The 15305-nt window shown below is 41.7% G+C and overlaps 2 protein-coding genes across 2 annotated transcripts; one reads left to right on the forward strand and one right to left on the reverse strand.

Moving 5' to 3' along the window:
• Positions 1 to 381: 381 nt before the first annotated feature.
• CFAP210 (cilia and flagella associated protein 210) lies at positions 382 to 10871 on the reverse strand. Its single transcript, XM_060257433.1, has 9 exons — positions 10480 to 10871; positions 9091 to 9317; positions 8114 to 8287; positions 7826 to 8019; positions 6681 to 6837; positions 5256 to 5395; positions 3944 to 4136; positions 3477 to 3641; positions 382 to 1080 (listed from the first exon to the last, which is right to left on the reverse strand). The coding sequence occupies exons 1-9, from the start codon at positions 10553 to 10555 to the stop codon at positions 751 to 753; spliced, it is 1656 nt and encodes a 551-aa protein (XP_060113416.1). The 5' UTR covers positions 10556 to 10871; the 3' UTR covers positions 382 to 750.
• On the forward strand, positions 10865 to 14933 carry PHOSPHO2 (phosphatase, orphan 2). Its single transcript, XM_060257436.1, has 3 exons — positions 10865 to 11121; positions 12083 to 12240; positions 14112 to 14933. Exon 3 carries the CDS (start codon positions 14133 to 14135, stop codon positions 14853 to 14855), a length of 723 nt encoding a protein of 240 aa, XP_060113419.1. The 5' UTR covers positions 10865 to 11121; positions 12083 to 12240; positions 14112 to 14132; the 3' UTR covers positions 14856 to 14933.
• The last annotated feature ends 372 nt before the right edge of the window (positions 14934 to 15305 follow it).

Raw genomic sequence — 15305 nt, forward strand, 5'->3', positions numbered from 1 at the left:
GAATTTCATTATTAATACAAAACAGTAAATATCAAAGATTTCAGGTTTTCATGGCTGGCATCATCATTAGGGTTTGTAGAATCTTTCGGGCTCAAGTGCCGTGTTCTACTGGAGAAAGTTTTTCTTCCAGACTAGCTGAGAATGAAACGTCTGGAAGAAAAACTTTCTCCAGTAGAACACGGCACTTGAGCCCGAAAGATTCTACAAACCCTAATAGTTAGTAAATACATTTATAATTGTTTTGATCCAGCCACAGTTTTTCTGCCAGTAGACGAGCACTGCCATCAGAGGAAAAAAGAATGGTGATTGCTCCTCCCACTTCAAATCCCTCCATGCTGATAAGTGAGGATCCTTAATATTTAAAACCCTAAATGCCAAATGGACAGCGAGATATTTTATTCTCTGAATACAGGTAATTTCTGTTCACTTGTAGTACAAGCAAGTAATGTAGTAAAAATTAAATGCAGATATTGCTTTTTTTTGGAACATGAACAGAATTGCACTTTTGTTTTTCAAACTTTATACACAAATACAGCAAAGGTTTTTTTAACCATTTTGTAAATACTACACATTATTTATCGAACGTGGTAGGTCTCTGAACTAGTACAATTGACTATATAAAGATTATAAAAATGTATTTCGAGAGTTTCAAATTTTATTCACGCTCTGAATTTTAAATCTGCAATTTCTATACTACGTGTTTTGCAACACAGGCCCTTTTAAACTGAGATCCTTAAGGATTTTTTTTTATTACCATGTAAAACCTAGCCGTCCCTTAGTAGCCTCATATTCTTGTCCATTTAGAAGCTTAATTTCTTGAGCTGTGTTACCAGCATAAAGTGGCTGAGCATTCTGACTGCCAGGACTTATTCCTTCCCTTCCTCTATAACTACCACTAGCACCTTCCTGTACAACTTTCAGAAGAGGGTAAAGATTCCGGGCTGTTTTTGATTCTTCATCAATTACTTTCTTTGCATACTCCTGGAATTCCTGCTCTTTATACAGCGCAATCTGTTCTCTCTGTTTCACATAGAATGCATCCTCTTGCTTCTCGTGCTCTTGTCTTGCGATTTTTTCAGCCTGCATTGAAAGAAAGGGGGGGGGGAGACTCTTAATTGTACCCAGAGACCATTTTACTGTGTATCTGAACAAGAACTACAAAGCTTGTTAGTTTCAGAGGGTAGCTGAGGTGTTGGTCTGCAGAACAGCTAGATTCTAGTCCAGTAACACTTTAAAGGCCAACCAGATTTTGACTCTCGAAACCTCATATCCCCCGAATCTTGGTGGTCTCTAAGGTGCTACTGGACTCGAATCTACAAAGTTGTTGTAGAAGTTCTCCTTTACAGCCCACAATGAACAGCCCACTAGTTCAGAACTGAAATTCTGCTAGGATAAATAAGATCATATGGAAGAAGGATCACACAGATGCAATCCAAGCACTGATGAAATCTGTAGCTAAATTTGCTGTCATTTTAACTCGCCCAGTAATATTCCAATAAAATATACATTATATTCATGAATTGCAAATTATATTTAAGACAAATTGCCATTTTCCATCTTTCTTTTGTGCTTTTAAAACACAGACATGCAAATTGATGGACTAATGCTGCAATGACCATGTGGGATTGCCTCCAGAAAATGACCAGGGACTACAACTGGTTCAAGACATGACCGGTGGGAGTTCTAACATGGAGCTGCTGTGGGAAACCATGAATTCCAGTAGTGTATCAGCTCCACTGCCTATTAGTTTAGTTCCAAGCACAATCCCAAAGGCTGCTAGTGATGACCTCTAATACCCTATTAGGATCGGGGTACCTGATGGACCACCTTGGTCCAAGGTTCTGCAGTGACAGAAGAAAGAAGAGTGGACACACGGGACAGGCCCATGGTTGTCATGACAGCTATGAGCAGGGAAAATGCCTGCAGAAAAACCATATCCAGCACGGAGATCGATTTGGTGAGTTCAGGTTGTCCAAAGGGCAGTAGGGGGTGGTGGTGGTGGTACACTAGCAGCATAGCTAACCTGTCTATGGTAACACCAGCACTGGTAGATTGGCAGGCAAGGCACATAGGAAACTGCCCTACATCATCTAGCTCAGTGTTGTGTGATCTGGTTGGTGGTCATGCTGACAGAGATCCTTACACTGGAGACACTGGGGATTGAATCTAGGACCTCTTACATGAAAAGCATGGGCTGCCCCCCACTGAACCACAGCTACTACTCAAGAGCAAGTGATATAGTATCTCAGTCAGGAAATTGCAACCCCAGTTCCATATCCACATTCTGCGAATGCATTGAGTTCTCTCTGGCAGACAGAGTAGAGGCCCCCTCTTCCTGATTTCTACAGCCTGGTTGGTCTCATTGATCTACATGCCTGGTCACAAGATTAGTAATGATTGATACAAAAAAATGAACCAGAAATTAAACTACTTCAGCTGCAAAGAAAAAAGCATCATTTCCACACCACCTCCATCCCTGCCCCTAAACAAGGATTGGTTAAAGATCCTCAGGCATGTCATAGCCAGTCACTGCTTCCATTGGATGGAAAAATGGAAAGAGCAACATTAAAGAGAGATTACTCCTAACACATCTTAATAGAACTTTGCCAGACTATACCAGAAGGCTGACACTGCGTTTCATTTCGATAAAAATGAATTGCCCTACAAATCATGTCTGTTAAATGTGGGGGAGGGAGAGCAGGCACTGGGACATTTCACCAAAGTTACCATCTGGATTCTTGATTTTCAAAAAGTTTTATTAGTTTCAGAAAGAAAGACAAGATAGGGATAAGGCATTGGGATTCCATCTGGATTCTTCATAAAGATGTTGTGAGCTAATAAAGACCTTTCTAAGCTAAGTGGCTGGTGTAGAAGCAACCACAGAGGATGTGTGTTTTTCTGATTTGCAGCATGCCCTCCCAAGCATGGAAAAGAAACATACAGGTTGTGTTCCTTTCTGGTGAGGTACATAACAATCTTCATCATGGCCATGCTTTGTAATGCCCATGTTGTTTAGCCTTTTCTTAAACCCTTCTCTCTGGGCCCTTACCAGAAGAAGTGAGGCTGTGGGGATCACAGAGAGGTTTTTTATGGGGGGGGGAGGGTTCCCCCAGTGACGGCGTCTTGCCTTTGGAATTGCCTCCCTCTTGAGGCTTGCTTTGCACCTGGTTTTCCCTTAGGTTCCAGACCAAAACGCTGCTCTTTGACTAGGCTTTTTAATTCAGGGAGGTTCTATGTTTTTTGGCTGTTTTATGGTCTCTCCTAGCCTAACAACTGTCTTCTTTGTATCCTTTTAGATGGCTCCATTTAATTATCTTTATGCCCTATGTTGCTTTTACTGGCATGATTTTTTTCCGACTTGGATTATTTTATTGATTTTGTTTTGCTCAATTGGTTTCAGTTGTCTGCTTTGTCTTGTAAGTCACCTCCAACGGGTCTGGAGAGAGAGCATACAAATTTTATAAATAAATACTTACAATTTGCATGACATGGCTTTCTTGCAGTTTTAAGTTCGCACAATGATTTCTATGTTTCTTGTCTTTCTCTAATTCCTGGTAGACTCGATCGGCTTCTATCAGTTTACGAAGCATCTCTTTCGCTTCTTCTTTCTCCTGTTTTTCTTTTTCTTCTTTCGTTTTTATCTGTAAATAACACATCCATCTTAAATCTTAAGGCTGTGAAACCTAATACTAGTTTACTATACCTGCATAGAAACAAACAGGGGGCTCCAATGTGGCTCAGTTTATTTAGAAAAAGGACTGCTTATGTATCTTCACCATCCCACTCCTAAATACCAAATTTGATTGGAACTGCATTTCAAGCAAGTTGCTTATGATGATGATAGTATTATTTTACTGTCACTGAAACCTATTATGAGTGATTAATTGGCAAGAAAGGTACAAATGACAGAAGGTATAAAAAAAGTATCTGGCTTTTTTCTTACCACACCAATTCTGTGTTCTTTGATTGATTTCAAATCAGCTTTGATCTTTTCTTCTTTTTCTGCGAGTTCTCTCTCACGCTCCTCTTCCATCTCTTTGACTTTCCTAGCAATACGCTCGTCTTCATCGTCAGTCTTCATTTTCATCCGTGCCAGGAGGCGATTAGCAATATTTTCTCTGGTTTCCTCTATTTCTCTGAAAAAGTACAATTCATGCATATTTTCACTGCTACATTGGTAAGATGGTGTTTATAGCTCAAGGTCCTGTCCAGGGTAATGCCAAGGTGCTCAGGTGTATGGTTGTGTGTAACTCAGATACCATTAAGGTAGACATTCAGTTCATGGTTGGCAAGATTGTTATTGAAGTGGAAACAGGAGCATTCTGTTTTTCCTGGAATTGGGATAAGCTGCCGTTGACAGTAGTAGTCAGCTAAAATTTCAAGGTCCCTAGTTAGTATTTTCTCAGTCCTTTCAATTGATTGGCACCTTATTGCAATCGCCATGCCATCAGCAGAAGCAAACTTCCTGGATATCGTCTCAAGCACATCAGAGATATATAGACTGAAAAGAAAAAGAGCGAGGATCGAGCCCTGGGGGTAGGCGGTTATTCAGTTTCTTCTGCTTGCTGACTGATTGCCCCATAATTACTTGGAAAGTTCGATCACTCAGCATGTTATTTAGGAGTCTAAATAATGTTCTGTACCCTCAATATTCATTGGCAGATTTGAATGCCATCTCCTATACCCCTTGTCAAGTAGTCCTGAAAGACAGTTTGGTTGATTGTTTCCATGTGTAGCCAGGAGAGCCTACAATTATCTGGCTCTTCAGTGGCACAGGATGTTAAAGCTGCAGTACTCCAGTTCTAAGCTCTGCTCACGACCTGAGTTTAATCCCTGGCAGAAGCTGGGTTTTTAGGTAGCCGGCTCGAGGTTGGCTCAGCCTTTCATCCTTCTGAGTTTGGTAAAATGAGTACCCAGCTTGCTGGGGGGAAAGTGTAGATGACTGGGGAAGGCAATGGCACAGCATCCCATAAAAAGTCTGCCATGAAAACGTTGTGAAAGCAACGTTACCCCAGAGTCGGAAACAACTGGTGCTTGCACAGGGGACCTTTCCTTTCCTTAGTGTTATCCAGGGTGCAAGGATATAAATAGTTCATTAAAAATAAATTATTTATTAAAAATAGTTGCTCTTAGTGATATCATTAATTGTTAGTATGTTTTTGAGTGTATGTACAAGAATGAAGAATTCTGGAAAACAGTTGGGTTTTTTTTTATTATTTGGGTGCTGGTTTTAACATATCAGCTATTCTGCTTACCTGAGCATTTCTTGTTCTCTTTGTTTTCTCAGCTTTGCCACAGCTTGCTTTGCATGAAAATGTGCTCGAATTTTATCATCTTCTTCTTCTTGTTTTTGCTTTTCTATAGCTTTTAGAATAACTTGGTCAGCAACATGAGCCTTTAAAAAAACACACAGAAAATAAATTTTACTTAAACGAGTGCATAAACTCTCAGACCATTCATGCTGACTTGGTATGAGGGAGTAAAAGAGAACATTTAGTCAAATGGGGGTTGGTGAATGTTGGGCCTTCCAGATCCCAGGACAGCTTTGGCGCTGAAGGGGGGCTTTTGCTGGGCAGAAGGGAAACAAGTGCTGAGTTTCCAGATCTGGAGAGCCAAGGGCTGTGACTGTGTGCTGCTCTCTGCTGCCAGAGTTTCCCCCTTGAATCAAGAGAAAAGCATACGTGCATATACAATCCTTGACCCATGACACTTACAAGACAACATCGGCATGTGGGAGAGCCCATGTATATTGACCTTGCAATATACACAAATGAAGAACAGTTTTTAGATTTGCTCAGATCAGACAGTATCTTCACCAATGGCCCATTTGACACTGGGCTGGACTGCATGCATTGATCCTTCCAATACCCATTCTAATGCTTGGGGTAGTAAGGATCATCACATACTAAACCTGCACACTTAACACCCCCCACACACACACACACTATGTATGGAGGTATTCCTCTCTCTGTTGCTAACAAATCCTTATACCTAACAGTCAAGGACTGGACCTGCGCTAAGTAAACATTCACAAAATGGTAATCAATATTTGCGTGGAAGAAGAACAAGAAAAGGGAAGTGGAGCAGAAGCTAGTGGAAGGTTGTGAAGGTAAGCAGAGCAATGGGGGGAACGAGTAGAGGACAGTGGGATGCAGTCAGTGAGGAGGGGAGGAAACAGAGCATCAGAGGATGTGAAAATGAAGTCAATGGCAAGGGGGGGGAACAGAGTCACTGGCAAGAGGGGGCTAGGAGGGAGTGGAATGGAATCTCCTTTTCCCTTTAAGTCCCCTCTCCTGCTCATTTCTACAGTATATACCGCACTATTTCTTTCATAAGCTCAAGAACTCCACAGCTGACTTATGGTAGCCCTGGAGGGTTTTCAAGGCAAAAGATGTTTAGAGGCGGCTTGCCATTGCCTGCCTCTGCATCATGAACCTCGACTGCCTTGGTGGTCTCCCATCCAAATACTAACCAGGAATGACCCTGCTTAGCTTCTGAGATCTGATGTGATTGGACTAGCCTGGGCCATCCAGGTTAGCACCCTTCCCCCCCACCCCTCTCTGTAATGATCACATCCCTTAGAAACTGGCCGGAGAATCTTCTTGTTCAGCACCTGTTGTTATTAAGGACTCAAAAGCATCTCTAGGTTCAAATCTGGCCAGTGGTTTTCTGTCACATACTTGATGTGCTTTTTTACGCTCCAGTTTCTCCTCTAGCTTCTTCTGCTCTTTCTCCTGCTGTTCATGGTGATATAACCTGGTCAGTGCCTGAATCTCTTCTCCTTCTTTTATGTCTTCTAGTCTGCTCAGCTCTGCTAAATGTTCATGCTCCTTTATCCTAAAACAGGCAATGAGACAAATGTGAGGTGTAAAGATAGATTAGCAATTTCTTAAGATTCCTCTTCAATTCATGGAAGTTTTGAATTAAAGACAAGAAGCAGAAGAGAATCTAAAATAAAACAGTGTTCCAGTAGCATCTTAAAGACTAACCAAAGGTAGTCCAGTTCTTGATTTATGGGGCTAAACTTTTTGCCCAAGAACCATTAGGTTTGTTGAATTAGCAGTATTACTAAATACATTCACTCAGAGCCAAACTAGATTTAGAAAAGGGAAAGTGGCATTGCATAGCCTGATCTTGGAAGCTAAGCAGGGTCAGTACTTGAACAGGAGATCACCAAAGTAGGCAATGGCAAAACACCTCTGTTTCTCATTTGCCTTGCTGAATTTGCCATAAGTCTGTTGTGACTTGCACTAGGATAGGTAAGCTAGATAATAGAAGATCTGAGTTTTAAACTGTACATTGTGCCCTGTGGGACCCTGATTTGGATTGAGGCTACTGCATAGTGGAGGAATGTAATCTTTTCTTTCATATAGTTTTAATATGAAGCTGCCTTATACTGAATCAGACCCTCGGTCCATTAAAGTCAGTATTGTCTTCTGAACCCCTCTTTAGGCTGCTATTTCCATAGGTGTGGGATATACAGATGTCTGTCTGTGGTACTTGTATTCCCCACCCCCGCTGGAGCAATTAAAATTGTAAAAACGGTGTAAAGAAAGGGAAAAGTCTAACTACCCTGCATCATTAACACAATAATTACAATTAAAGCTTATGCAGAACAGCAGAAGACTTATTCATAGATCTTTTGTTGCATCTCACCTTCAGAAGGAAGGCCCACTATATTCAACAGGGCCTCTTCTCAAGTAAGCGTGCAATAAAATTGCAGCCTACCGATGTCTTTCTAAGAGCACTTTTTTGGGAGAAAGACCCACTGAAGAGACCTGAACAGATGCACCTAAGACTGTTCTCTACTTTAAAAAGAGCTTACTGTTCCAGTTGATCCTTGCAAAGCTGCATTCGCTTTCTATGACTTTCTTTAACTTTTTCCTCCTCTTTTAGTATAGCCTTTTGACGTTCACATTCTATTTCTTCATCTTTACTCTGGTACAAGTTTTGTTTTATCTTCTGAAATTTAATCTGAGCTTCCCTTTCTTTTAAGACTTCAGTAAGTAAGAGGGCATTCTGCAAAATAAAATTGGGAAATTTAACTTTTCTTCTGTCCTTGAATACGCAAAATAAATAATGAAAAAAAGACATAATAAACCATCTACTTTACATGGAATCCTTTCACTCTGTCACTTTGATAGTACTGATCAATTTTGGCTTTTTCAATGGCTTCTTTTCGCTTCTGTGCCTGGTACTTTGCTTCTTCCAGGTCAATTTTTCTTCTTTCTTCCTCAATCTTCTCTTTATACTCTTTTTGGGCTTTCAGTTTCGCCTGGGACAAACCCTGCAATACAAAGAAACCTCATCCCTATTAGGAATAGTATTGGAAGTGAAATGGTTCAAAAATGGCATTTTTGAAGAGCTATGCCAACAATTTGTAGGTAGGACAAATTTTTCTTTGAAGTCCACTGAAGGGTTCCCTGTCTCAAGTAAAGAACACTAAGATGGCTTGGATATTCCATAGTATAGTCTATAGTGGCAAACGTTCAGTCAGTCAGTCATACACTATATAGGATTCTTGGCATGCACTGGATTCTGCTGTAACACCATGTAACATTTGGACTTCACTTTAATGATCTGAGTGCAAATGCACACAGCCTTTTAAGTGTGTGACAAATGTAGATGTATAGGAATCAGAAAAGGGCCAATCAGTATTATCTTCCTTATGCTGCAAACTGGGAGGATGGCTGAAGTTGATACAGATGGGCTGGCCTAAGACCATCTTGTCAGTTAATCAAGTCAAGCTGAACCTTGGATGTGCCAGCCCCAATGTTACACTGGGTCTGCTAACAAGAGCATCCATCCACACATATCTTTGTGGTGGATACTGCATTCTCATTGCACTATAGCAATTGCTGACAACTGGATTTTCCAGTGTGGAAAAGGCAGTGCAGTTGCAAAGACTGCTACAGTACAATAAGCACGTAATATCCAGGGATGTGTGAATGCAACAAATTCTTGCAACACTGAAACTGGCTTTTTGACTGACAATCTTGCAGCCTATTAAACTGGAATATAAAAGATACAAAAATTGTCCAATATTTGAGAAATAATCCCTAGGTACTGCCATGCACAAACTTCTCTTACTGCAATAGTGTTGGTCCAGTTTTTCACAAGGGCTTGAGACTTCAAGTGCAAATCCTTCCTTTCTTTTCTTTCGGCACGAATTCGTGCTGCTTCTCTTGCTGGAGCATTGAGGTTGTCTTGAATCCTTTCCCATTCTGCCTTAGACAGTATGGTTATCTGGTGAAGATCTACTCCCACTGGGAGAAATATTCCCTCCTCAACTTCATCTTCATCAAAGTAATTTTTTTCTACAAAACAAAAAAGATGTTATTTCTCCCTATGCATAACTCTCCTTGGGACCAGAAAACCGGTATTTTAAAATCCACATGAGATATTAACCTTGGCAAGTTGTGTATGTATTCAGTCATGTTCGCCAAAAACCAATAATCATTGTGTCAAGGATGTTCCCTAAAACTTCACTGAAGTCAGGATAGCAAGTCCTGAAATGAAGCTAAGACTTTCCATAGTGGGCTGGAGAAAATTATTAGATGTTAGACAAACATCTATTCGTTTTTGGGAAACTGGGTGTCTTGAATATTTTATTTTTGTGCAACTTGAGTGTGCTCTTTGTTCATGTTGTTTTTCTCAGACCCCCTACATTAAAAATAATATAATTCCAGCTGGTCCATGAGCAGGCATTTTGAAGGTGTCCTTGCCAGCCTCCTTGCAAAGAGGAAAGCTCTCTAAGGCTACCCCTCCACCTTTCTATATCCCAGTTCATATGGAACTGATATAAGGAACTGTTGCCCGCTCCCCTCCATGCTGTCTTTAGGACTTTAGGATTGCCAACAGGGCTGCCCTTGTCTTGGGCAATCCCTTGAGATCTATAGGAGGTGCCTGAAACAGGTAGAGTTTGGGGAGTCCAGGGAGTTCTGCACAGAGGTGTTGCTATACAGCACATCTTCCGAAGGTGTCATTTTGGGAACTCAGCCAGGAATGTGCTACTGTTCCCTCTAAGCTAAGTTAGTGTGAGCTAGCTCACAGATTTTTAGCCTCTAGCTCACACATTTTTGTCTTAGTTCAGGAAGGATGAACCGGGAGCACCAGTTTCTGTAGCCTGGAGAAATACTCCCTCTAAGCTTGTGGGGTCTTGTGAGCAAAAATCCTACTTTGTGAGCTACTGGCATTGAAGTTGTGAGCTCCTGCATAAATTAGCTTGCTCTGGGGCCATCCTTCCTGAGCGAAGACAAAAATGTGTGAGCCAGAAGCAAAACAAAACTGTGAGCTAGCTAGCTCACACTAACTCAGACGGAACACTGGTCTGGAGGTCAGTCACACATCAGAACTCCAGGCTGCACCTGGAGATTGGCAACCCTACGCGGAGCCCAGGAACTTGCCCACTCTGCCTCCACCTCGTCCAGCAGCACTAGCTGCCCCCCTCGCCCTCCCCGGCCCGGGAGGGACACTCACGCGTGGACTCCACTCTCTGCCCTCTGCGCCTCCCAAATCGTATCATCGGGCAAGCAGCCTCCGCTGAGTCCGGCATCTCCGTGGCGGGCCAAGGGGGAGCAGCACGCCAGGGTCCAGGCGCCGCCGCCGCTTCAGGGCCGCAAGTAGCGTACGGCGGTTGCCGGGCAACGGCCGGGAAGGAGACGAAGCGCAGTAGGAAAGGAGGGGGTGGGAAGTCACGCGACGCTCTGCGGCCGGGATGGCGCGCGAGAGACGACTTCGGGAGGTCACCACGTGACTAGCAAGCCAGGAAGAGGAGGAGGAGAAGCTCCTTTGCAGGTCAGTCCAGCCGCCCGCGGGAGCCCGGCCTTTCCCTCTCTTCGCCTTGCCTCCTCTCCCTTCCCTTCCCTTCCGCGGGATCCTAAGCTCCGCCCGCTATCTTTCCCCCCTCTCTCCTCCTCGAGCCCGGCGCGAGGCCTACTGCTTCGGGGACCAACGCGGCTACCTTCCTCCCTCCCTGCCTACCTGAATCTAGCATTGGCTGCAGAGGTGGAAGATGGCTCGGGGACCAAAGGTGTTCCTTCTGATAAACAGATCATGGGGACATTCCTTCTGGCTGCCTCGCCTGTGACTGAAGGAAGCAAAAGCAAGCCGCAGCTCAAGGTTGTTAATCTGTTCACAGCTGAAGCTCTCCTCCCACCACCACCTTATTGTGGTGGCACCTTAAAGATCCTGCAGATTTATTAGGGCAGAAGCTTTGGTTGACTGACGAAGTTGGCGGTGGTCCACAAAAGATTAACGGAATCTTAGCCACAAAATGGTGTGTGTATGTGTGTGTGTGAGAAGCTAATGACATGACCTTGGATTTGTGATCATTTTTCAAAGCATGGCTTTTCTAAGTGCACCCACTGGAACCTGCTTCCCACTGGGGGTGGGGGGGGTGGGTGGGAAGTGTGTTTACTGTGTTATCCCGTATTTGTTTTTTACTGTGTTATCTCTCTGGAAAATACCATTCTTGAGTTACTGGGGGTAAAAAAACCCAAACAGGTATGGGTTAGAGCCTCTTTCCACTCCATACATTTGGATAACAAAATATGTCTATTACAAACAAGATACAAGTCCAGTAGCAGCACCTTAGAGACCAGCAAAATTTTCAAGGTATGAGCTTTCCAGAGTCCGAGGTCCCTACCCTGTCTGACAAAGGGAACTCGTCTCTCGAAAACGCATACCCTCAAAATCTTGCTGGTCTCTGACGTGCTACTGGACTCAAATCTAGCTTTGTACTGCAGACCAACATGGCTACCCTCTGAAGCTCTTATAAGCAAAAAAACCATGTAGTTTCATTGTGAATAAATAATTTCTTCCTTACTCCATTTTCTTATATATCCATAATAATATAATGTACATAGTAGGACTTCATTACTGTCATATGTTAATAAACAGCCAGAATATAAGTATAGTTATCCAAAAATAAATGCTGCTGATTTCAGTAGGATTTATTACCAGGAAAATGGACTTGGAATTATATCCAAAATCTTCATCAAATTTCTGTTTTTCCATGGCAAGTCAGCATCAGTAAATTATAGTCATTTTGTCATTATGTTGTGTTACTTTCTCCAAACAGGGAAACATCTTTGACTTGAACTTCTAGCAGCAACATTCCAAAGCATACTCATCTCTCTCAATGTGCAGCTGTACCCAGGACAAAACTGCATCACATTCCAAGTCTTATATGTGATACTCTCCAATGCTTCCAGGTTTGAAACTTCTGAGCATCAACCAGTGAATATCATTGTGTTGTCCTGCTATTATATTGGAAAGATCAGTTTTGAAACCATGATCAAATTTTCTGTGTTTATATTTTTAGTTATACAGAGATCCACTTCATACACTACACTTTTAGTGATATGCACTGCATGCTGAAATAAATGTGTGTATTCCAGTTGTGTGTGAAATATTTGTGGATCTACACTAAAGTGCAGTTTGTGGAGTGGCCTTATGCTCGTTCAGTTACATAGTCCTTTTCACATGTTACAGTGAACACATGTTCATCCTGCCTGTACATGTGTACATCTGTGATCTGTTGGTAAGACCCCCCCCCCCCCCGGGCTCTTCTTACTTGTCCTACTGTAAGCTCTTGGAGGATTGGCTACATCAGGGGTGTGTGGCCTAAAATACAAAGGAGTTCCTGCTACAAAAAAAGCCCTGTTCAGCACACATACAAAGACCAATCCAGTGTTCCCTGATTGTACATGTGATAACTGCCACTTGTTAACAGGACTATTGCATCATAGTGTAATTTGATTTTTAAGCCACAAAATAATCATTCTTTAGAAATAAAAATACATTAACAATGGTAATCTGTGTTCCTAAAAAAACAACAGGCCAGTGCTTGACTGGGAGACATATCTGTCTCCCCCATCCACCCCACATGCACTACAGGCTGTGATAGTTAGTGGATAAAGAACACTGTCCTTCAAATTCACAAGTGCATTCTCCAGCCTTCTGTTAGGCTCAGAACAAAACATGCAAGATTGATAAATTTGCATGGGGCCCAGGTGTGGCTTTGAAGCAAATTGCAGAACTTAACATTGATGAGTTAAATCTCGGTTAATTTGTTTGTTTGTTTGAAAAAATTGACCATACAAACCAGTTTTTTGATTAAGTGTTTTGATACTGCTTTTCTCCCCATTGGGGATTCAAAGAAGCAGAGCAATATAATTAAAACAGACAAAAAATTATCTAGATTGTCCCCTGGCAAAGACAGACATGCTAAAATTGCCACTCTAAGTCCTCAATCTTGACACAAGCAGTGATGGAGCTCTGCTCACATAAGAGTGAGTAGGCTGGTTTCAGGTTCTTTTTTTTATTCTTCGTGTCATGCAGTGTATTGTTCTGGAGGGCTCCCCATATCTTTCAAAAGCTACAGGGGCTGCCTAGGAAAAAGAAGGGGATAAATTGTTCTCCAGACTGGGTCTTTGTGTATAGAAGCACTGGATCCAGCCTCATGTCCTACTCTGCCACTATAAATGCTTATAAACACATTATATGTCATCATTGTAAGTGCTAGAGGAAGGCCAAAGATATTTTTTACCCACTACAAGAATAAGGTACAGTCTTCTGTAGAAGGGATGAACAAGGTAGGTATGGTGGCTACCTGCTCAAAAGGAAAGGAAAATATTTAAATCCTTCGTCTTGATTTATACTCTCCATGGTGGCTAACAAAGAACCAAGGAACTACAATACAAATTAAAATAAATTAGGCATAAATAATTAAATAAACAACAGGTCAGGAGACTTAGTGGTATCCCCAACATTTCTGCAGAAGAGAATTGCCTTGGTTCACCTTAAAAATTTTTGAGGGAGTGAGGCAAACTGCAGTAGGGAAGGAGTTCCACAGTCTTCATACGTTTGCAGAGGAGGCCTTTGTCTGTGGAACTTTGAATCCTCACTTCTGTTGACAAGGGCACATCCATTAGATTTGTAAATTTATGAAATACTACAAATTTCAGTATCTTATGGTATTCGTATACTTTCAGAAACATGGTAAATAATCCATGAGGCCTTCTCTGATTAATTTCTTTCCAAGATTATGGTTGAATATCATTATCTTCATAGGCCTCTTTAACAAAACAGTTTTATCTTATTTCCAGGCTGACATTTGTCTGACAACAATGAAGTTGCTGCTGGTTTTTGATTTTGACCATACAATTATTGATGAAAACAGTGATACCTGGATTGTGAAATGTGCACCTAATGGTAAACTTCCTGATGAAATAAGAAACTCCTATCAGAAAGGACACTGGACAGAATACATGGGCAGAGTTTTCAGATTCCTGGGAGACAGTGGAATAAGGGAAGAAGAGATGAAAAGGACTATGACAACAATACCTTTCACAGAAGGAATGAAAGATCTCCTAGAATTTGTTGGCAAACACAAAGACTTATTTGATTGTATAATCATATCGGATTCCAATGCAATATTTATTGATTGGATCTTAAAAGCTTCTAATTTTTGTCAAGTATTTAATGAAGTGTTTACAAATCCTGCAAGTTTCAACGGATTCGGCTATCTTACTGTGGAGAATTTTCATGCTCATAATTGTGCACAGTGTCCCGTAAATCTCTGCAAGAGGAAAGTCTTAGAAGAATTCTTAGAAAACCCTTCAAAACAGAGGATGAAATATTCCCAGATTTTATACATAGGTGATGGTGGCAATGATCTGTGCCCGGTAATGCGCTTAAAAAAGGATGATGTTGTTATGCCAAGGCATGGGTATAGGTTACAGAAAATGGTTTCTCAGTTGTCTCAGGATCTTGTTCCTTTGGAAGCTTCAATTGTCACCTGGTCATCTGGTATTGAGATACTGGCCTATTTAGAATTACGTATAAAATGATAAAGAAAATGATCCAGTCAATAGTAATGAATAATAATAAATTGGTGCTGGTATCTCAGTCTTCTCATGCTACGGCCATTTGTCATGAATCTTAGAGAAGAACAGTTTATTATGCCATTTTGATTCATTGTCTTCCATTGTGCAGTTGTATTGGGGGAGAGCATGGGAAAACGAAATGCCAGAGTAAAAAAAGGAGGAGCGCATAATCGAATGAAACAGATGCCAGAGTCATTGCTGAAAATAGTTGCCATGGGTCATCATGGAGAAATGTATTTTTGGGTAGCTTCATTTATACTCTTCTTTTCTCCCTGATGGGGACACAAAGTAGCTTACAACATTCTCCATTTTATTTATTTATTTATTTTATCCTCACAACAATCCTGTGGGGTAGATCAGCTTGAATGTGTGTGACTGGTACAGAGTTATCCAGCAAGCTTCCATGGCAGCAGT

This window comes from Heteronotia binoei, chromosome 16, assembly GCF_032191835.1.
Source record: "Heteronotia binoei isolate CCM8104 ecotype False Entrance Well chromosome 16, APGP_CSIRO_Hbin_v1, whole genome shotgun sequence".
Classification (NCBI taxonomy): domain Eukaryota; kingdom Metazoa; phylum Chordata; class Lepidosauria; order Squamata; family Gekkonidae; genus Heteronotia; species Heteronotia binoei.